This window comes from Alexandromys fortis, unplaced genomic scaffold, assembly GCF_014885135.2.
Source record: "Alexandromys fortis isolate MF-2015 unplaced genomic scaffold, M_Fortis_MF-2015_v1.1 scaffold_121, whole genome shotgun sequence".
NCBI classification, from domain to species: domain Eukaryota; kingdom Metazoa; phylum Chordata; class Mammalia; order Rodentia; family Cricetidae; genus Alexandromys; species Alexandromys fortis.
The window spans coordinates 5,123,643-5,147,814 of record NW_026068037.1 but is presented as its reverse complement, the minus strand read 5'-3'; the positions used below and the strand labels follow the sequence as shown (position 1 = coordinate 5,147,814).

The window sequence follows — 24,172 nt, the reverse complement described above, 5'->3', positions numbered from 1 at the left end:
AAAAAAAAAGAAGCAGGTAGCAGAGAAACAGGAAAAAAAAAAAGAAATAATTATCTTGGCCAAAAAGTCAACATTTTGTGAACAATGATCATATAGTTTCATGTTAGAAGAGCAGCCTTTGGAGTGACAGTCCAGCTCTTCGTGACTCTGCAGTCATGGGCATGCTAACATCTGTAGGCCTCAGTTTTCCTGGCTACAAAATGGGATGATGATCCTCAAGAAACAATTTCAAAGGTAGAGGGATGGGGCCATCTAGAATGGCCAGTTATGCCCATCTCAAAGAATCAGTTTCACAGTTATTCTTAATGTTTCAATAGATAAACTGTTTTCAATTTATTCAGCTATATTTCATTAAACCTTTTTTACAAGTAATTTCTAGGGATATTTGTTAATAAAAAAAGAAAATTATTATTTGACCTTTTCTTTTTAAAGAAAAAATGCTTTGTTCTTCTACAAGCAATTACTGAAACACGAAGATAAAGACTGTGCTTTCTGCGGTGCTTCTCCATGCTCATCTTCTGACTCATTAGGCCTCTGCTCTCTTGGATACCCAGCCCCATTATCTTTCATCTGCCCTGCCTCCACCCTCTGACTATATTTAACACCACAGACTTCACCGATCATGTTTTTCACACAGCTCATAAAAATATAGTCATTTGACATTTATGAAGCGGATGCCATTCAAGATGTCAGCATTTAAAAAATACTTTTATTTTTCTTTGTTTATAAACAAAACTCATATGCTAACTGAAATAATAAAGTAGGTAGCATCTGTACGTATGCCTCAAGGGTTTCATGCTGCATCTTATGGCCAACTTGTTGTTCCAAGATGGCTTTCTTTATTCTTTATAGAATTAGGTAAAAGAAGCGTTGGATTAAGATACACCTGATTTCAATATGAGTATATGCCAATTACTTGATTTTACTCAATATCAGTATCCTCTTCAGACAAAGTAAAATAATCCACTAAGATTCTCTTTACTTTAATATATATAGCATCAACTCTTATATTAATTTAATCCATTTTGATTAATCTGCGTATCGTCATGTGACAGTGGCTTACTGGCTTAAGTTCCCAGTGTCTGAATCTGGTAGCTCCATCTCTTCTCTCTGACTCCTCCCTTCTCTCTCCCAGCAGACAGCCTAGTTTTCTCTGCCTAGTTCTGTTCTTCCCTGCCATCGGCTCAAAGCAGTTCTTTATTCATTAACCAATAAAAATAGCACATAGACAGAAGGACCTCCCACACCAAGGAAGATCAAGCCAGAAAGTAGCACTCCTCTGTGGCCTCTGTTCTCCAGGTTCCCACCCAGTTTGAGTTCCTGCTTTAGCTTCCCTCAGTGGACTGTGACTTGTGCTATTTAAGCCAAATAAATGCTTTCCTTCTAAAAAAAAAAAAAAAGAGAGAGAGAGACCATGGATGCCAGCCCAGACTATTACACCCAGCAAAACTTTCATTCACCATGATATTCCATGACAAAACCAGATTTTATCAATACCTAGCCACAAACCCAGCCCTACACAAAATACTAGGAGGAAAACTCCAACCCAAGGAAGTTGGTTACATCAACAAAAACACAGACAATAGATGGTCTCACAGCAGAAAATCCCAAAAAAGGGAAAAGCACATAAATTAACATCACCAACAATGAAAACTAAATTAACAGGAGACAGCAATTACTGGTTATTAATATCCCTTAATATAAACAGACTCAAGTCACCTATAAAGACACAGACTAACAGACTGTATACAAAAACAGAATCCCTCCTTTTTCTGCATACAAGAAACACATCTCAACCTCAAGGACAGACATCGCCTTAGAGTAAAGGGTTAAGAAAAAAATATTTCAATTAAATAGACCTAAGAAACAAGCTGGTGTAGCTATCCTAACAAATAACAAGAGACTTAAACTAAAATCAATCAAAACAAATTTTTTAAAAAGGCATTTCATATTAGTCACAAGAAAAATCCATCAAGTGGAAATCTCAATGCTGAACAACTATGCCCCAAATATAAAAGTACCCTCAGATGTAAAATAAACACTTCTAAAACTTAAATCATATATTAAACCCCATACATTAATAGTAGGAGACTTCAACACTCCACTTTCATCACTGGACAGGTCAGTCAGACAAAAAAAGAAAGAAATAAGAGAACTAACTGATGTTATAACTCCGATGGATTTAATAGACATCTATAGAATATTCCATTTAAAAGGAAAAGAATATACCTTCTTCCCAGCACATCATAGAACCTTCTCAAAAATTGACCACATACTCGGTAACAAAACAAACCTCAACTAATATAAAATTAATTGGAATAACAGCATGTATCTTGCCAGATCACCATGGTTTAAAACTAGAATTCAACAGCAATACTAACTGAAGAAAGCCCACAAACACATGGAAATTAAACAATGCTCACCTGAATCATCAATGGGTCAAGGAAAAAATATAGAAAGAAATTAAAGACTTCCTAAAATTCAATGAAAATGACCACACAACATAACCAAATTTATAGGACACAAGGAAAGCAGAGTAAAGAGGAAAGGTCATAGCACAAAATGCCTACATAAAGAAGCTGGAAAAATCGCATACTAGTGAATTAACAGAACATTTGAAAACTTTAGCGAAAAAAAGAAGCAAACTCACCCAAGAGAACTAGATGGCACGAAATAATCAAATTGAGAGCTAAAATCAACAAAATAGAAACAAAAAAAAATACAAAGAATCAATGAGACAAAGAGTTGGTTCTTCAAGAAAATCAACAAAATAAACAAACCTTTATCCAACTAACCAAAAGGAAAAGAGAGAATATCCAAATTAACAAAATCAGAAATGAAAAGGGGGACATGACAATAGACATGGAGGAAATACAGAGAACCACTGGGTCATATTTCAAAAGCCTGTACTCCACAATTTGGAAAACTTAAAGACAATGGACAACTTTCTGGATAAATATCACTTGCCAAATTAAGTCAAGACTAGATCAGCAAATTAAACAGACCTATAACTGCTGAAGAAATAGAAACAGTCATCAAAAGTCTCCCAACCAAAAAAAAAAGCCCAGGACCAGATGGTTTCAGCTCAGAATTCTACAAGACTTTCAAAGAATAACTAATACCAATACACCCCAAATTATTCCACACAATAGAAACAGAAGGAACCTTGCCAAACTCTTTATAAGGCTAAAATTACCTTGATACCCAAACCACAGAAAGACATTACTAAGAAACAGAATTACAGACCAAGCTCACTCATGAACACCGATGCAAAAATACTAAATAAAATACTGGCAAATCGAATCCAAGAACACATCAGCGCCTTCATCCACCATGATCAAGTCGACTTCATCCCAGAGATGCAGGGTTGGTTCAACATATGAAAATCTGTCAAGGTAATCCACCATATAAATAAACTGAAAAATAAAAACCACATGATCATCTCATTAGATGCCAAAAAAGCTTTCAACAAAACACAACATCCCTTCATGATAAAGGTCTTGGAGAGAGCAGGAATACAATAAACATGCCTAAACATAATCAAAGCAACAACAGCCAACATCAAACAAAATGGAGAGAAACTCCCAGCAATCCAGCTGAAATCAGGAACAAGACAATGTTGTCCACTCTCTCCATATCTATTCAATATAATTTCTTGAGGTCCTAGCTACAGAATTAAGACAACAAAAGGAGATCAAGAGGATACAACTCAGAAGGGGTAAAAGACAAACTCTACTATTTGCTGATGATATGATTGATGGGTCACATAAGTGACTCCAAAAAATCTACCAAGGAACTTCTACAACACATAAACACTTTCAGTATTTTAGCAGGATACAAGATTAACTTAAAAAAAAAAATCAGTAGCACTCCTGTAAACAGATGATAAATGGGCTAAGAATGAAATCAGAAAAACATCACCGTTCACAATAGTCACAAATAGCACAAAATATCTCAGAGTAACTCTAACCAAACAAGTGGAAGATTTGTATGACAAGAACTTTAAAACCTTTGAAGAAAGAAATTGAAGAAAGTTGAACAATCACCCATGTTCTTGGGTAGATAGCATTTACATAATAAAAATGGCAATCTTACCAAAAGCAATCTACAGATTCAATGTAATGCCCATCAAAATCTCAGCAAAAGCCAGGCGGTGGTGGCGCACGCCTTTAATCCCAGCACTCGGGAGGCAGATGCAGGCGGATCTCTGTGAGTTCGAGGCCAGCCTGGCCTACAAAGGGAGTTCCAGGACAGGCTCCAAAGCTACAGAGAAACCCTGTCTCGAAAAACCAAAANATGTTCTTGAGTAGGCACAATTAACATAGTAAAAATGGCAATCCTACCAAAAGCAATCTACAGACTTAATGCAATGCCCAAAAAAATCTCAGCAAAATTTTTCAAAGACCTCAAATGAACAATAATCAACTTCATATGGAAAAGCAAAAAACCCAGGATAGCCAAAACAATCCTGTACAATAAAAGAACGTCTAAAGGCATCACAATCCCTGACTTCAAACTCTATTACAGAGATACAGTACTCAAAACAGCCTGGTCTTCGCATAAAACCAGACAGGAGGACCAATGGAACCAAACAGAAGACCTGGACACTCCTTTGAACACCTGAATTTTAACAAAGAAGCTAAAGACATCAAATGAAAAAAGAAAGCATATTTAACAAGTGGTGCTGGCATAACTGAATTTCAACATGTAGAAGAATGAAAATAGATCCATATCTATCACCATACACAAAACTCAAGTCCAAATGGATCCAAGACCTCAATATAAAGCTAGCCACACTGAACCTTATAGATGAAAAAGTGGAAAGTACACTTGAACATACTGGCACAGGGAACCACTTCCTAAATATAACCCCAGTAGGACAGACACTGAGAGAAACAATTAATAAATGAGACCTCCTAAAACTGAAAAGCTTTTGAAAAGCAAAGGACACAGTCAACAAGGCAAAACAACAGCCTAGCCGGGCGGTGATGGCGCACACCTTTAATCCCAGCACTCAGGAGGCAGAGGCAGGCCAATCTCTGTGAGTTCGAGGCCAGCCTGGTCTACAAGAGCTAGTTTCGGGATGGGCACCAAAGCTACAAAGAAACCCTGTCTCAAAAAACAAAAACAAAACAAAACAAAAAGAAAAAAAAAAACAACAGCCTACAGAATGGGAAAATGGTGTGGGACAATTGTCTGTATTCTGTCAATTATGTTTAAATAAATGCTGATTGGCCAGGAAGTAGAGGAGGGTCAAGGAGAACAGGAGAATTCTGGGAAGAGGACGCAGTCCAGTCAAGACACAGAAGATGCAAGATGTGACTGTGCTGCTGAAAAAGGTACTGAGCCATGTGGCTAACACAGATAAGAATAATGGGCTAATATAAGTTATAAGAATTAATAACAAGCCTGAGCTAATGGGCCAACCAGTTTATGATTAATGTAGACCTCTATGTAACTTCTTTGGGACTTAACGACTGTGGGAACCGGGCAGGACAGAAACCTCAGACAACAGGAAAATATCTTCACAGACCCCACATCAGATAGAGATCTAATCTCCAAAATATACAAAGAACTAAAAAAACTGATCATTAAAAGAACAAATAATCCAATAAAAAATGGAGTACAGACCTAAACAGAGAACTCTCAACAGAGCGGTATCCTGAGCATAGAAAACCTCAAAGCCTGCCCCTCTCAGTGACATACTTCCTCCAACAAAGGTATGCCCACGCCAACAAAGCTACACCTCCTAATAGTACCACTCCCTATGAGATTATAGGGGCCAATTACTTCAAAATACCACAGTCATCTTTTGATAAATGCTTCAGCCAACCATTCAAACTTTTGACACCTTTTTTTAACTGTTCAAGCTTCCATATTAAGCTCAGAGTCTCTACTCAGAGGGCCCATATCAATAAACTCAACATGATCTAGTTTTATGTCCCTTCCACCATTAGCCCACACCTTTAAAATCCACTCCCACAAATATTCCCCAGACTTCTGCTTGAATGTACTGGCAAACTCATTAAGCTCTTAGTGCAGTGTGGTGATATTTTGTGCTTTAACATATAAAGCTTGCCTGAAGATCACACTGCAGAGACAGTCACATTACTTAGCCAGGAAGGCCAGGTAGTGGTGGCACACACTTTTAATCCTAGGAATTTGAAGAAACAGGCAGACTTATTTCTGTGAATTCAAGGCCACCCTACGCTACACGAGAATGAATCAGTCTAAAAGAGAAATAGAGCTCACACCTTTGATCCCAGCCCTTGGAATCACATGCCTTTAATCACAGCACTAGGGAGGTTGAGACAGGAATGACTTGCCAGGGCAAAGATAAGAATATAAGGTAGAAGGAGGGGGTGGGAGGAGGAGAACTTGAGGGAACTGGATAGGCAAGATGGAAGAAGGACAGAGATGAGAGCAAAGAAAGAGATATTTTGATTGAGGGAGCCATTATGGGGCTATCAAGAAACCTGGCACTAGAGAAATTCCCAGGAATTCACAAGGACAATGCCTGCTAAGACCCTAAGCAATAGAGGAGAAGGTGCCCAAAGTGGCCTTGCCCTGTAGTCAGATTGATTAATATCTTAAATATCACCATAGAACCTTAATCCAGCAACTAATGGAAACAGAGGCAAAGACCCACAGTGGAGCACCGGGCTGAGCTCCCATTTGAAGAGTGGGAGGAGTGAGAATATGAGCAAAGAGGTCAAGACCATGATGGGTACAAGCACTGAAACAGTCTACCTGAGCTAATGGGAGCTCACCAGCTCCAGTTGGACAGGAAAGGAACCAGCATAGGACCAAACTTCATACCCTAAATGTGTATGACAGTTGTATGGCTGGGGCAGACTGTGGGGGGCCACTGATGTAATGTCTGTCCTGTCCCTTTCAGAGACAAGTCCTGCCCATTCTACCCCCCATCAGCTGAGGCAAGCAGATCTTCCTTAGGCTTCTAGCCTGAGCTCCCTTCCTTTCCGTCTCTCTCCTGAAAAGGCAGCTTCTGTCTCTCTCCCTTCTTCCCATCCCATTTCTCCCCTTCCCCCTCCTCCCTCTCTCTCTCTCTCTCTCTCTCTCTCTCTCTCTCTCTCTCTCTCTCTCTCTCGGATTTTTTCTCTCTCTCTCCTCTTCTCCCTTCCCCCTCCATAACCCACTAAATAAATATCCAATCTCACTCTGCATAGTGTGCCCATCCATCTGTCTCTCACCTGCAGCTGCACCTCATAGGACAGAATAGGACAGATCTCTGTCTCTCACCCACCTTGTGGCTCCTAGCCTTGGATCTGCTCCCCCCACCCCAATACTACTGGCAGTGGCACCAGGATTTAACCCTGCTGCTTGTACTGGCTTTTTGGGAACCTATTCTCTTTGGATGGATGCCTTGCTCAGCCTGGATATAGTAGGGAGAGCCTTCCCCAAAGCAATGAGCCTTACACTCTCTGAGGAGTGGATGGGGGTGGGGTGTAGGTGGAGAGAATGGGAGGAGGAGAAGGAGTGGGAACTGGGACTGGTATGTAAAATAAAAACAGACAGTATGCATTTTCTTTAAAAAAATAAAATAAAACAAATCTTTTTTTTAAAAAAAAGGTAGGAGGAGACAGGAGCTCAGGGCATTTAGTCTGAGGATTCATAGAGACAGGATCACCTTTTTGGTCTGATGTAGAGGTAAGAACTAGTGGCTGGCACTACAGTGTAATGCATTCCACATGGACGACACTTTCTATAGCCCCTCTAGAAAACTGCTTTGACCTTGAGTTTGTTTGTAAATCTAGATGTAACTAGATTTGGTGGGTCCTGAGGGACATCAGTATTGTCTTGCTGACATTGTCTTCAGAGAGAGTCACTGCTGGTTTAGTGGACAATTAAGGATTAAACTCGGTGAAAGGTGAAAGGAGCAGTATTTCAAAGTGTACTGGCACAATTGTGTGTCAACTTGACACAAGCTAGAGTCATCAGAGAGGAAAGAGCCTCAGGTGAGGAAATGCCTCCTTGAGATCCATCTGAAGGGCATTTTCTCATTTAGTGATCAGTGTGAGAGGGAACAGCTCATTGTAGGTGGTGCCATCTCTGAGGTGGTGGTTCTGGGATATATAAGAAAGCAGGTTGAGCAAGTCATGGGAAACAAGCCACTAAGCAGCTCCCCTCTATTGGGTCTGCATCTGCTCCTGCCTCCAGGATCCTTTCCTGTTTGAGCTCCTGCCCTGACTTCCTTCAGTAATAAACAGCAATACTGAAGTATAAGCCAAATAAACCCTTCCCTCTCCAACTTGTTTTTATTTATTTATTTATTTATTTTGATATGGTGTTTCACCGCAGCAATAGAAACCCTAACTAAGACACTTAGAGGGGAGAGGTCAGGTAAGATAAAATCCTTGCGAATCTGAAGGTTCAAAGTTCTCAGCTTCAGTAGGATCCTCCACACATCCCCAAGCCATGTTATAGGGTCCACTCTTTACCAATTGATGCCCTGACTTGAACTGCTAACATCCTCTGAAGCTGGGGCTTGAATTTTTGCTATAATTCAGCCGACCTTATAATGAAGGCTTCAGTTTGATTTTTCTGTAACTCGAGCTCTGTGGCTGCTAGAAAGAAGATTTTTTTTCTAGGGCACACTTAGAAATCTTTACACTGTTTATTAACATCTGGAGCTGGTTGACTTTATACTAAGTTCTTTATTGTCCTTCACCATATTCTGAAATTACTTAATTTTACCACAGAGCTCACTCCTATCTTTTATCAGTTTATACAGAAATACTAAAAGCAACCAACCAGCAGCATCATTTTCATTATTTTTCCCCAAACTGTCAAAATTTAAAATACAGGATCATCAAATCTAGTGCCATTCACAGCTGGTGACTCAAGATAATCAAATGTATTTACCCCTGTAAGTTTGTAATACAGTTCACACCATGGGCTTTTGGTACTCTCTGAGCTCCCAGGAGAGGGAGTGTTTGGAGAGACTACAGTAACCAAAAGTGGTAGAGAATTGAATAGTTTATCCCAGACAGTTAAAAGATTCATCATTATACTTGTTCTTCTATAAGCACCTCTGGTACCAAAATCTGTATTTGTCAGTGTTCTCTAGAGTCACAAAGTCTATGGAATGAGTGTGTATGTATGTATGAAATTATTGGAATGACTTACAAGCTACAGTCCAACTACTCCAATAATGACCAGCTGTGAACAGAAAGTCCAAGAATCTAGTAGTTCCTCAGTCCCACCAGGCTTGGTGTCTCAGCTGGTCCTCTGTATATGCTGGAATCCTGAAGAAGTAGGCTCCATGGAAGGAACAGATTTTTTTGGGGGAGGGTGCTCAAGTCCCTTTATATAAAATAGGTTATCTGCACATAACATGCACATCCAATGATGACAATATAAACACTATGTAAATAGTTGTTGTACTGTATTGTTTGGGGGGTGTTGGCAAGGGCAAAGGCTCTGCATTAAATATAGACCCCTCTTTAAATATTTTCAGTTTTCTGTTGGTTGAACTTAAAGATGTGGAGGACTGGCTGTGATCACTGGCTAGGATGGAACAGTCAGTACGAACCTCTCGGCATTGCCCTTAGACCCTCATTCATCTCCATTCTACTCTTTCATTCACTCCATCCCCAGTTCTTTCTTTCTTGATTTCTGAATCCTCAGGTTCTTTCTACTTTTCACTGGACCCACCAATCCCTTTCATCCTTCTAAACTATCTCCATTTGTCCCCTGGATTTCTGTTTACCCACTCTAAACTTACCAGTGTCTCCCCTTCAACTTCCTCAATAAGCCTGTTAGCCATTTTTTAAATCATAGTTTTTCTTTTACATTTAAATTTTAAGCTGAGATATAATTGAGGAACAATAAATGTGCCATTTTTGTGGGGGTGGTTTTGAGACAAAGTTTCTCTGTAGCTTTGGAGCCTGACCCAGCTGAACTCACAGAGAGCTGCCTTCCTTTACCTCCCAAGTGCTGGGATTAAAGGCGTGCACCAACACCACCTGGCAAAATGTGCATATTTAAAGTGTAAAGCTTTATCCATTTGTGTTTATGCACACATGTCCTGAAAACCATTGCCACAATCAAGCAAAAAATAGCATGTTACACCAAATATTTTTTCATGCTCTTTTACTAACCATTTCTCACCCCTCAGTCATTCCAGATAACATTTTTTATGGTTTATTTAGCTTTATTTTATGTGCATTGGTGTGAAGGTGTCAGATCCCCTGGAACTGGATTTTTCAGACAGATGTGAGCTGCCATATGGGCGCTGGGATTTGAACCCGGGTCCTCGGGAAGAGCAGTCAGTGCTCTTAACCGCTGAGCCATCTCTCCAGCCCCTCCAGATAACATTTTGTCACTGTAGATTACTTTGCGTGTTCTAGAATTTATATAAACAGAATCACACAGTACTTTCTAAAATTTTATAAGATGGGATTACATAGTTCTTGCACTTCATGGTCAGCCTTCTTTTTTTTTTATTTATTAAAGATAGGAACAGATGTTTTAACATAGTGAGGGCAAATGGGCAAAGAACAAACCTTCCTTCTTCCAGGCTTCCAGCAGAAAGTGAAGCCCAGATTAAAGGTGTGCCTTCCCACCGCAATATCCAAATCAAAGGCATGCTGTCCTCCTACCTAAAGATCCATATCAGAGGTGTTTCTTCCTACCTTAAAAGTTTAGAATAGAAATAAGTTTACCCACTGTAAACCCAACAGAAAATTTCTCACAGGTGTGCTCTCCATTTCCTGGTTGTAGTTCATTCCAGATAGAGTCAAGCTGACAACGAAGAATGGCAAGAATGGACCAAGACCCATCTGATGGAAGGAGACAAACAGTTCTTTCCCAGGGCCTCTAACCTGCATACTCATGCCATGGTAAAGTGTTCCCACACGTGCACAGAAACACAAACACATAGAAACATTAAATAAATAAATGTAGATTTTTAAAAGAGGGCTGGTGAGATGGCTCATCACTCCACAAGCCTGATGACCTCAGTCTGATGCTCTGAATCCACAACTGAAGGAGATAACCGACCCCTAAAAGTTGTCCTCCACCTCCATGCATGTGAATGACTCCTTCACACAACATAACAGTAGCAATAATAATGAAGAATTAAAGTCCATTAAGGTAACAGGTTCCAAAATCTTGAAATAAACCATAAAGCAGTAGTCATATTTTATCATCTTAACAGCTCTTTTTGAATGGCAGTTTTCTTTCCAGAAGTATCTATTGATCCTGACTTAACTTACAGCAGGCTGTATGACCAAGTGCCAGCACCTCATGCTTTAATCCACCCCATGCTGGGCAAGGAGATTTTTGACAAATAGCTCTGCTTGGAGGAAAAGTCCTCAGTGCAGCACTAGCTTTGAGGGCTCCAGCTGGCTGTCCAGGTTACCAGGTACCACTGTGGTACAAGTTACCAAGATAATTAACAACTAGTTTGCAAAGACATCTGAAAACGCAGCCACTTTCTTGGGCATGCTGGCACACTACTAACTGCAGCAACAGATTGTGAAATGGTTGACTGCCTCCCCACTTTAAATCTGAGTAGCTTCTCATGTGAGAAGCTACAAAAACCCTAAAGCAGGAGCTCAGCTTTAGGTTTGCACAACTGGATAGTCCAGAAGGAAAGAAGAATTTTATAAGACAGTTCTGTTGCAACACCCAGTTCTCTGAATTATCCTTGGCATTGATAAAGAACCACAGAAACAGATCAGTATGAAACTTAATGATTTAATCTAGCAGAGCCACACCGAAGAAACAGAAGTTGCTTATAAACTCTGGCCATGTCTTCATTTCCTGGAAATGTCTTGAGCCTCCCTGTTCCTGGCTGTCTTACAGTAAGATGTCAGCAGTACTTTCAACAAAAATGTTTTTATCTGGATTGATCTAAACTATTACAGAGATCCAAACAGAGATTTTATGCAAAACTAGCCAATAAGACTCCACAATAAAGGCAGCACTGCAAAAGAAGGGGAAAGAGCCAGGCGATGGTGGCGCACGCCTTTAATCCCAGCACTCGGGAGGCAGAGGCAGGCGGATCTCTGTGAGTTCGAGACCAGCCTGGTCTACAGAACTAGTTCCNGGGGGGGGGGGGGGGGGGGGGGGGGGAGAAGGTGAAAGGCCGGGGAGAACTGCTTCAGTTAAAACAGACTAAAGAGATGGGATGCGGCTCAGAGGTAAGGTGCTTGCCCAGCATTCAGGAAGCCCTGGATTCGATCCCCAGAACATTATGTGGTGGTTCAAGGTCATTCATCCTGGCTATATAATGAGTCCAAGATCAGCCTACTACATGACATCTGTCAAAAAAATACACACTAAAGAGATGAAGAAATGAAAACTAAATTCCATGCTCAGTTCCTAACTGAGCCTCCAACAATAGCAATACACATTTTGAATGGCATAATTTGGTAAGATAATCGGCCATTGGATATAGGTTGCATATTAGGCCAACAGGTCAGCAAATTTTTCAGTGAGAAGTCTAGTGATGAACATTTTATTTTGGAAGACATACATTCCTAGCCTCAACTGTTTAATTTTCTGCTATGTGCAGTAGTGTACAGATAACACACTCCATTAGAACAGTTACAAGCCTAGCCTGATCGTATACACCTTTACTTCTAGCTAGCTGGTGACTGAGGCAGAAAAATTACTTCAACCCACAAGTTAAATAGCAAATCTGACTGGCAGGCTACAGTCTGCCAACCCTAAACCATGGACCCCTGTAACAAAGCTAAATTTCCTGAGTGCTAACTCGTGGGATAATACAAGAGAATTGCTTTCATATGAGACACAGGAGAACGCATCGGGTGTGAGCGATTATTTCATCTGTTTGGAACTCTGAAATGATTCTAAAAGGTCCACAGGGCAGGAAAGAGGAGGTAAACACAGGGAAATGGCATGTGAACACTGCTGAACCTCCAGGTGAACTACAAGGATTTTATCACAGGCTTTGTGCACTACTGATGGAGGTTTGAAACTCATCAAGATGGAAAGGTTTCCAACTACTCAAAACTGTGGTTTGTGGCCCTGTAATTGATATTCGTCAAGGGGGACCACATCTTGGTTGGCCATTCCTGCCCTCCCCCAGTGTGTCCTCAGCATTCCACCTACATCTCTGACAGCTGATGTGGCAGGGAGACCAGAAAGGCCTTCTCAGCTGCCTGCCGGGTTCCCCCTGCTGACCTCTGGTCCAAGCATCACTGCAGGGTCTGTGATGGTAGACATGACCTCATTGATCAATTCCACAGGAATATCCCCCGACACTCGGGATCTCTTGGCTTCCTCCGGAGCATGAGAGTTGTTCATTTTCCTCTTTTCTCCTGTGATGTTCAAAATAAAAGGCAAAAAAAAAATGGATGGTTTGAAATGGAAAATATGACCTGATGAATCTAACTTATTTTGGGGAGGAAATCTGGGGGTGAGACAGGCTCACGTATGTATCCCTGGCTGGTCTAATACTGACTATCAGGTGGGCTTCAAACTTCTGGCAATCCTCCTGAATGCTGGGATACCAGGTGTACACCATCTAATTTTCTGATAGCACTGATAGCTGTCCCCAGCCTTCCAGTAGGAGAAAGGCTGGTGGTGGAAGAGAAGGAGATCAGCACCATTGCCAGTTTCAGATCCACTTTAAAGACTGCCTGTTTAATAAGATATTTCCTTGGCATATGAGTTACTATGTTTCTTTTTTTAATTTATTTTTATTCACGTGTATTACTTCCTGTTTTACCTGCTGGTTTATCTGTACGTGGACCTGAACTAGAGTTAGAGAGTTGTGAGCTATATGTGGGGGCTGGGAATTGAAACTGGGTCCTCTGGAAGAGCGGGCAGTGCTCTTAACCACCCATGTTTCTTTTTTTAAAGGTATTTTTATGTGAGCGTTTGCGTGCATGTGTGTGTGTGTGTGTTGCCCAGAGAGGACAGACAAAAGCATCAGATTCCCTGGAACTGGAGTTCCAGGCAACTGTGAGCTGTTGGGTACTAGGAACCAAATATTGGTCCTCTACAAGAGCAGTCAATGCTGTTAAATGCTGAGCCTCCTCTCCAGCCCCAAGCACATGTTTCTTCATCTGCAGATATAGAGGTTGGTGTCATTATTCTTGGAGGATTGAGAGCTCAAAGTCATCTTTGGCTGCACAGGGAGTTCAAAGCTGTAATATAAATGTCTGTAATCATTAATGTCAAAAATTGTTAAAAACTGGGGCTGGAGAGATGGCTCAGTGGTTAAGAGTATTGCCTGCTCTTCCAAAGGTCCTGAGTTCAATTCCCGGCAACCACATGGTGGCTCACAACCATCTGTAATGAGGTCTGGTGCCCTCTTCTGGCCTGTAGGCATGCACACAGATAGAATATTGTATACATAACAAATAAATAAATATTTAAAAAAAATTGTTAAAAACTGTTTTATTAACCCCAAATGAGAAGTTTCTGTTGCTTTTGTTTTTGGTTTTATTTTATAAATGTGCATGTCTTCATAGAAAGAATCTCTGTTTTTCAATGTTGGGGTAGAATAATCCCTGAGCACCCAGTAGCCCAAGCTTAGAGAAAAAGTCTTTCAAATACCTAGATTCTCTTTTCTGTTTTTGTCTGCTTGCTTTTAAGAATTAACTAAGTTGTTTCTCAAACCTTCAGTGCTGGTTGATCTGATTATTTCTCTTTATAATCCCATTTATCTCAATTTACATACCATAATCAATATGGTATGCACATTACATATGGTATGTAAATTAATAGGTGTACATATGCATGTGTATATATTATATTTACGCATCTTCATATATATTTGAAAAATATTAGTAAATTGACTTTTTTTTGTTTTTGTTTTTTGAGACAGGGTTTCTCTGTGGCTTTGGAGCCTGTCCTGGAGCTAGCTCAGTAGACCAGGCTGGTCTCGAACTCACAGAGATCCGCCTGCCTCTGCCTCCCGAGTGCTGGGATTAAAGGTGTGCACCACCAGCGCCTGGCACTGTCTTATTTTTAATAAACAAAACAGGGCTGCAGAGATGGCTATGGTAAAAGTGCTTGCCTTACAAAAGTGTGGATCAAAATTCGGATCATCAGAACTTACAAAAGCCAGGCAGGCATAAGAGGAGGAACCTAATGACTCTACAGCAAGCTGAAATGCTAGACTAACCTTTATCTGTGTGTGTTAGGGTCAACTGAGAGACCCTGCCTCAAGGAATAAAGTGGAGCATGAAGGAAGAATAACCTTTTTGTTTCGATTGATTGTTTTCTGAGACAAGGTATTTCTGTGTAACAGCTCTGGCTGTCCTGGAACTCCCTCCATAGACCAGACTGGCCTCGAACTGTCTCTGCCTCCCAAGAGGTGGGATTAAATGTATGTGCTGCCACCACTACCACCTGGCAAAGAAGATTTTTAACCTTGAAACTCTACATACTTGTGTACCATACACACTCACATGTATACCTTACACACTCACATGTGCACCACACACTCACATGCATACCATACACCCTCAAATGTGCACCACACACACTCACATGTATACCATACACCATCAAATGTATACCACACATCCTCACACGTGCACCACACATACAGGTATACCACACATCCTCACATGTGCACCACACACATGCATACCATACACCTTCACATGTGTACCACACACACTCACATGTATACCTTACACCCTCACATGTGCACCACACACTCACATGTATATCTTACACCCTCACATATGCACCACACATACACATGTATACCTTACACCCTCACATGTGCACCACACACACTCATATGTAAACTACATACATGTGCACCACACACTCAAACCTATACCACATGTATGCCACACACTCACATGTATACCATTTGTATTCCATACACTCACATGTACACCACACACACACATACACAGGAAAAATAATAAAAATTTAAATAAATAATTTTAAAATGGTTAATTTTCTCATTATAAAATGGGCCCATTTTAACACTAAATGTTGTAAACTTTGGGGGGATTGGAATATTTTATCATAAAAATGATAGTTCACAAGGAGAACAAGAGCATTGGCTGGGAAAATATGCAAAGGCACAGACAGCTGTGGGTAGCCAAAAATATGAGCCTATTGACCTTGACTAAAGGTCAGAGAGTTGGGACTTAACTCTATTTCTTCAAGGTTATTGTGTTTCTGCCTTAAACACAGATCCCACTAAGATTCAGACCAGAGAATTCTGCTCTCTCAAGCTTTTGTCAACAGGTGTGGCTAATAGCCAGACCTTGTATTTCCAGTATAGAGAAGTAGATGTTTCTACCTCAAAGAAAAGTCTATGGATCCAACTAAGGTTCCAGTTCCTTTAAGAAGATAACATTGGATTCCACCCAGGGAGTGGTTTGCCTACAGAAGATTTTGGTCTAGGGTGTGAGTGTGACTGGTTTTGTTCTAGCAACAGAATGTTTAACTGTGACTGTAGCCTGCAATCTTTAACTGGTCTGTTCATTTTTTCATTTCCTTGTATCATGTTAATGCAATTTTTTATCTTACTCCTAACTTTTGGGACCAGGGGTATTTTAAGCAATTGGAATGAATTCCTTCCGATACTATCCTATCTTTTCTGTTGTATTATTTTTTCATGCATCTCCGTATTCTTTACTAATTTTTCTAAATCCCCATGAACCTACCCTGGCAAGTGGTATTTTTGTTGAGACTGGTCCCCAACAGAGAGCTTTCTCCCGTATTCCTCCTGGGAATGTGAAACATAGAAGGCTTTTCTTTTTCTTCCTTTGTTTAAGGCATGTAAACACGTCTCATGTAACCTGTCTGGAGGCTGACTTACTATGTAACCTAAATTAATCCTGAAATCCTAGGGCTCCTCTTCAGCCTCTGAATGCGTGGATTATAGCATATCCTACCCAGCTTGTCATCACCTTTTCTCCTTTCCATTCCCACACTTGGTTTTTCTGGCTTTTTTCTTTTACTATTTTACTTTTACTTTCTTTCACTATAATAACCTACACTTATTTTTTTATAACTGTGTGTGTGTGTGTGTGTGTGTGTGTGTAGTGTTTTTTGTTGAGGTTAGATCCCAGGGCTTCATATGTGTCAGACTGGCACTCTACCATTGAGCCGCATCCCCAGTCCAGTAACTAAATGAAAAATAGGAATAGTAACTTGAAGTCAGGCACAGTGGTGGACACCTTTAAACTCATCTCTGTGAGTTTGAGGCCAGCCTGGTCTACAAAGCAATTTCTAAGACAGCAGAGATACACAGAACTACCTGTTTTAAAAAAGGAGGAGGGGCTGGAGAGATAGCTCAGTGGTTAAGAGCACTGACTGCTCTTCTAGAGGACCCGGGTTCAATTCCCAGCACCCACATTGACAGCTTACAACTGTCTGTAACTCCAGGATCCAGCAACCTCACACAGATAATACATACAGGCTAATAAATAAATAAATAAATAAATTAATTAATTAATTAATAACTTAAAAAATAAATAAATAAATAGGAGGAGGGATAGCTTTTCAACGTCCAAATATAATTTGTTCCTTCAGTATGCAGTCTAGTAAGCACACTTCCACACTGTATGCTCACTAACTTTAAAAAGCAGAGTACTATAAAGCACATAGTCTATAGAAAAGGTACCATAGTGTATGTACAATCCACTGCATGGCCTTGGTTCCAATTCCACCAAATCTATGAATGTTGGTTCTGGAGATTAGGATTGTCTTCAGATATTTGACTAGCAATCATAACCCATGATTTGCATGTGAACATTGAAGGAACTGACGATGGCATTTCTTCATTTCTCCCCCACTGTGACTCCATGTGTATCTATCTGATTTCTTTTGATGCCAGAATGAGTCATCCATCTCAAGATACTGAATATTTACTTTTTTTTCAGACAGAAAACAGTTTTTTTTTAAGTGCACTATAAGGGCTGTGGGCTGAGCAACGAGGAGTGCTGCCTAAAGACAACACCATGTATCTCAAACCAACCTGAGGTGATGCCACTGCCAGAAGAACATGCTGTGTGCAATGCAGCGTCTCCAGAGAAGGAAGAGATACACATGGAGGAAAGCTGTTTCCCATTAAGTGCTTTAGCCAAGCCAAACCCAAAATGAGACCACAGAGTTCTGAGACTAGCTGAAATTCAATGACTGCCAAAGGACATACCACATGGGTGCTGTAATGACAAGTTGGTTGGTTGTTTTAAGTTTAATGAAACAGGGATTCTCTGTGTAGCACTGGACATGTAGACCAGGCTGGCCTCGAACTCTGAGAGATGCACCTGCTTCTGCCACTTGAGTGCTGGGTTGAAAAGTGTGTGCTATTTTTATATCAACAGTTCTGCACTGTGGGTTTGTTAATGACACAGTAGTACATCCCCAAAATCTAAAGCAAAGTGGCATCCAGCCATTAAAGTCATGGGAACATAACTGTGAGTGGGTCTGAATGTAGTTCAGGACTCTGCTGATGACTGAGTTCCCAGTGTGAGCTACACAACCTACTCCCTCCATAGCTTACCTGGGTTTGCTTCAAGCCCACAAGGACCTCTGCAACCAGGACTTGTTCTATCTCCATTGATCTGCTCATGGGAAGAGGCATTTGTACAGAAAGATGTTGTCCCAGTAACAGGAGGACTGATCACTGCCCCAAGAGAAGGAAAAACAGATGTTAGATGATTCTTCTCTTAGAAAAGAAGCCAAGTACACATGAGACAATGAGGCCATCCTATGACTGCCCAGCACCATAAAGCCATGCTAAAGTAAAGCCACATAGCATAAAGATACTAGAGAGTCAGGGATTAGAAATCACCGAACAGATTTAGAATGTATCCAAGCCCACACTGATAAAGTAGTGAGTAAAGAATGTCCAGCTCTTTTCATACAGATGGACACCAGGAAGTAAAGAAGGATGGATGTTTGCTCATTTTTAAAACAATCTAGTCAGTCATTTGGTAAATAAATCACTATGGTGGCCATTGTGATAAAACTAATTAAAGGAAGACTGAGTATGGAGGCTAAACTTTGTGGGGAGAATGGTGGGGTCAATACAGAGCCTAAAGTTGTTCGCGTGAGAATGTTCCTAAAAGTGAAGAAAGCCAGGGGACTCCAAGTTAACAATTAAGCAAGCCCCGTGCTAAGAGAAGTGCACAAGCCTTATCCCCAGCCTCCAGCAGTGACTGAAACCATGAGTATGCTATTTTACTGAGAAAGGAGGCAAAATTATAGGCAGCCTATCCACTAGAAAACACTGCATCCAGACACACTTATTGGCTTTAACAAGAACACTGTTTCCATAGAAGAAAATGTGATTTGCTCTGAGAGGAGTTCATAAGTGGGAATATTTGTAACTGTGTATTGATTTTTGAGAAAATACATAATACAGTACGTGTGGTAGTTTGAATGAGAAAAGTTCCCCATGGGCTCCTTTATATCTCATCCAAGGCTGGTGGTGCAGTTTGGAGAGGTTATTTAATACTTAGGTGTGGCTTTGCTGAAGAAGTACTTCACTGAAGGCAAGCTTTGGAAGCTTGCAGCCTCACTCCACTCCCTGCCTTCTCTGCTTCCTATAAAAATGAAACATGATTGGTCAGCTTTCTGTTCCTGCCACCAGCTTCCATTCCATCCCAGGAATGATGGACTCTTGCCCTTTGAAACCATAATAAAGCCAAAATAAACTCCTCCTCTATAAGTTGGTTTTGGTCAAGGTTTTATATCATAACAACAGAAAAATGGATACACTAGGGATATAATGGTGTGTGTGTGTGTGTGTGTGTAGGCAGAGAGCACACACACATGAAAAGTGAATTGGAGGGAAGCAATTCTTATTTATTGTGTGTCAAATCCTAAGGCTGGAATGCCTTGTAGTACTGAGCTGGTAATTGCTCTATACACCAGAGGTTTTTTGCTTTTTGGGTTTGTTTTTTTTTTTTTCAAGACAGGGTTTCTCTGTGGCTTTGGAGCCTGTCCTGGAACTAGCTCTGTAGACCAGGCTGGTCTCGAACTCACAGAGGCCTGCCTCTGCTTCCCGAGTGCTGGGATTAAAGGCGTGCGCCACCATCGCCCGGCTACACCAGAGGTTTATTTCCAAATAAGCTGTGGTTTATTTGGTGGTTTCCATACATTGTGGAATGCCACTTTCCTGGGTATGCCACTGATTTGTAGCTAAAGAAGTGAGAGGGGGTAGGTAGTGAATATTCTCAGTAACTCTATAGTACAGGTACCCAAAGAGTTCATTCAATCAAGTTTCCTGGGAGTAGTGTTTCATTCTGCAGATGTTACCAGTAGCCAAGTCAGGCAATAGAATAAGCAAGCCTAGTGACAATAAGCCACCAACCCCTGACACTTCTAGCTGTAGGCTACTGAATCACAACAAAAATGGGGTACAGCAGCAACTGCAGTCCCAGATACTTGGCAGAAAGTTGCTTGAGCCCAAGAGTTTAAGGCTAGTCTGAGAAACAAGAAAAGATTATGCCTTCTCTATACCTATAAAATGTGCTCAAAAGTAAAGCTGCAGACAGGCTTCTGGATCTCAAAATATAGAGAAACAATGTAAACAGAGGCTCGAGAGATTCAGAAGACACTGGAGTAGCTAACATACTGGAGTAGCCTACAGAACCCCAGCACCATCATGATGACAGCCGTTTATCACTGTAGCATGTAGACATGGCAATGGAGGTGAGCACATTCAACTTTCCCAACAAAGAACACGTTGTAATTACAGCAAGAGAAAACGGCTCCCTCTGACTGGCTTCATGTTCCACCAGAGTGTATGATCTAGCTTAAGGGTACAACCTTAGCTACAGAGTAAACCTCTGCCTTGTCTATCTAGTGTTATGGCAGTAACCTGACCAGAAGGGGAGGAATTAAATCTGGCAGAGGTAAAAGGGGTTTTCATACAAAGATATTTTCCAGAGATCTTTCACCAAAAAACTAAGTAGGAATGCTTACCCCCAACTGTATATGTCTGTCAAAACTCCTAGTATATTATAAAGAGGAACTTGGCACTGATAAAGACAATAGCAAGAACAACCTGGTCACACTGAGAAGTACTTTACATACTGAAACCAGGATCACCTTCTTCTGCCCACCATCCCACCATTCTTCATAAAACAGATATCACAGCTGAAAAAAAAAAACAGACTGAAGCTTGATTTCTGGGCATAGCTTACTACTGACTGCTCTTGTGGTTACAATGTAAAATGTCCCCAATAGGCTCATGGAGTTGAACAACTGTCTCTAGTTAAGAGTTGTGTTTTGGGAAGTGACAGAATCATTACGAAGTGGACCTTTGATGGAGGAAGTGTCCTCCCTGGAACAAGGCTTTGATATTTTATAGTGGACCTTTGATGGAGGAAGTACCCTCCCTGGAACAAGGCTTTGATATTTTATAATGGACCTTTGATGGAGGAAGTACCCTCCCTGGAACAAGGCTTTGATATTTTATAGCCCAACCCCTGTTTTTCTCTCTCTTGCCTTTCTGTGTGATGATGAAATGTGATCAGCCAGCTTCCTGTGTCTGCCACCATGCCTTCCCCTACCTGTTGCACGGCTTCCTGGTCACGATAGACTTATTCCTCTGGAATTACAAGCCAAAATAAACCCTTTATCTCCTAGATTGCTTTTTGTCAGAGCATTTTATTACATCAACAGAAAAGAAAATGAATACTAATAGAATAAGTATCTTCAAAATGCCAGCATTTCATGACAGAGCTGATCCTCCACCAACTGGACTACGCAAACAAAGATTCCCTGTCCTTAATGTGGCTGTACCTGCTTGGCTTGTGCTTGTGCTGCTCATTAACACATACACAGCACCATAATGTGAGTTAGGGTAATGCATATACGAGACTTATTGGCTCTAAGCATCCATTTCCTTATGAGAAACTCGAATAAATGCAAAGGGAATAACAGCTAACACTGTGACTTGATCTTCCTGGTTGCTCTCCGATTTATATAAAAGGAAAGGTACCTGTTTGGATTCCTAGTGGGCTGGTTCTGGAAGAGGCTGACAGAAAATCCTGATCCCAGATAGGAGAGTTTTGACTATACACTTCTTCTTCCAACATGGACAGAAACCTAGGCACACACATACACACAAAAAAAAATCAAAACAAAACAAACAAACAAAAAACAAGAGCGACCTTCTGAAAATTATAAGTATTTGTTGGGCCAAAATTATCTCAGGACCTGTACTTTGAGGCCTGTAGGACAGAGAAAAGCCTGGCTCAAGTTCAGGGCCTGTACCTCGAGGCCTGTAGGACAGAGAAAAGCCTGGCTCGAGTTTGAGGGATAGTCTCAAAGCTGCTGAGGATAAAACAGTAAAATCTAGGTAGATGCCCCTCTAGTCAGAGGGAGGGCTTGGCTGTCTCTTATTGGCTGGAGGAACCCCTACATCACACGATGTCACGTAACCTATATAAGCTGATGCTCACAGTAGTAAACTGAGTTCCTGCTTTTGATGGAGGTGGGTCTTGTATCTTATCTGTTGCTTTCATTGGATAACTAATAAAGAAACTGCCTTGGCCCTCATAGGACAGAAAATTAGGTAGGCGGAGTAGACAGAAGAGAATGCTGGGAGAAAGAAGCTGAATCAGAGAGTCGCCATGATTCTCCCACTCCAGACAGACGCAGGTTTTTAAGATCTTCTCTGGTAAGCCACCTCGTGGTCTACACAGATTATTAGAAATGGGTTAGATTAATATGTAAGAGCTAGCCAGTAAGAGGCTACAGATAACGGGCCACACAGTGTTTAAAAGAATACAGTTTCCGTGTAATTATTTCGGGTATAAGCTAGCCATGCGGGCAGCCCCGCCGCTCTTATCACTACACTGCTTTGACTTGACCCCTATCGTATCTGATTGTCCTGTGTTGTGGGGTTGCAGAATGGGCAGATAGCCCACTCACCTTTCCCTGGGGAATGAGGCTAAGGTGGCCTGGCAAGTATTCCCCAAGGCTCAGAGACCATGTTAGAAGAGGGAACAAGAAGGAGGTAAGGGCTAGATGTCAGAAAGACTGAGGACAGCAATACACTCTCTTCTGGACATGACACTATAACTGCACTCTGGCTAGATCAAGGCAGTCGGGATTTCATGTTGGAGAGAGGTCAGGGCTCTCACAAGTCTCCACCCAGCTGAAAGGTCATTTGAGAGTTGATGGCTTCTGGGAAAGGGTTTCAGTTTTAAGGGTGTGTCTCCTGGTAAATCAACCAAGCTCCAGTAGATAGTCCCACGATGAAAGTGTAAGGGGTGTTGGGTGGTGGTGGCACATGCCTTTAATCCCTGCAGAGGCAGGCAGATCTCTACAAGAGCTAGCTCCAGGACAGGCTTCAAAGTTACAGAGAAACCCTGTATTAAAAAAAAAAAAAAAAAAAAAAGCAAAAAAAAAAAAAAAACAAAAAAACAAACAGAAAAGTATAAGGGCAGGACAAATTGGACTTGGTGGGTCATTTAAAGACAAAAGAGGTCTCAACAGAAGTTCAAATGGCCAAAAGACACCTAAGGTCATGCTCAACTTCCTTAGCGATCAGGGAAATGCAAATCAAGACAACTTTAAGTTACCATCTTATACCTGTCAGAATGGCTAAAATCAAAAACACCAATGATAACCTTTGCTGGAGAGGTTGTGGAGAAAGGGGTACACTTATCCATTGCTGGTGGGAATGCAAACTTGTGCAACCACTCTGGAAAGCAGTGTGGAGGTTTCTCAGGAAATTCGGGATCAACCTACCCCTGGACCCAGCAATACCACTCTTGGGAATATACCCAAGAGAGGCCTTATCATGCAACAAAAATATATGCTCTACTATGTTCATAGCAGCATTGTTTGTAATAGCCAGAAACAACCTAGATGCCCTTCAATGGAAGAATGGATGAAGAAAGTATGGAATATATACATATTAGAGTACTACTCAGCAGTAAAAAACAAGGACTTCTTGAAGTTTGCAGGCAAATGGATGGAAATAGAAAACACTATCCTGAGTGAGGTAAGCCAGACCCAAAAAGAGGAACATGGGATGTACTCACTCATATTTGGTTTCTAGCCATAAATAAAGGACATTGAGCCTATAATTCGGGTTCTTAGAGAAGCTAAATAAGAAGGAGAACCCAAAGAAAAACATATAGGCATCCTCCTGAATATTAACCTTCATCAGGCGATGGAAGGAGACAGAGACCCACATTGGAGCACCAGACTGAAATCTCAAGGTCCAAATCAG

The 24,172-nt window shown here is 41.0% G+C and overlaps 1 protein-coding gene across 3 annotated transcripts in view; it reads right to left on the bottom strand.

The window, feature by feature from the left end:
• Positions 1-24,172, bottom strand: part of Kat2b (lysine acetyltransferase 2B) — a 142,399-nt gene that overhangs the window by 33,352 nt on the left and 84,875 nt on the right. For all 3 annotated transcript variants that reach the window (XR_007595850.1, XM_050165083.1, XM_050165084.1), the window contains exons 7-9: positions 21,929-22,035; positions 18,479-18,601; positions 13,174-13,310 (exon numbers count right to left, since the gene is read on the bottom strand). Coding sequence is in view for 2 of the 3 variants with exons in the window: in XM_050165083.1 (XP_050021040.1) it covers positions 13,174-13,310; positions 18,479-18,601; positions 21,929-22,035 (367 nt within the window). In the remaining variant the exon portion in view is untranslated. The remainder of the gene's footprint in view (positions 1-13,173; positions 13,311-18,478; positions 18,602-21,928; positions 22,036-24,172) is intronic.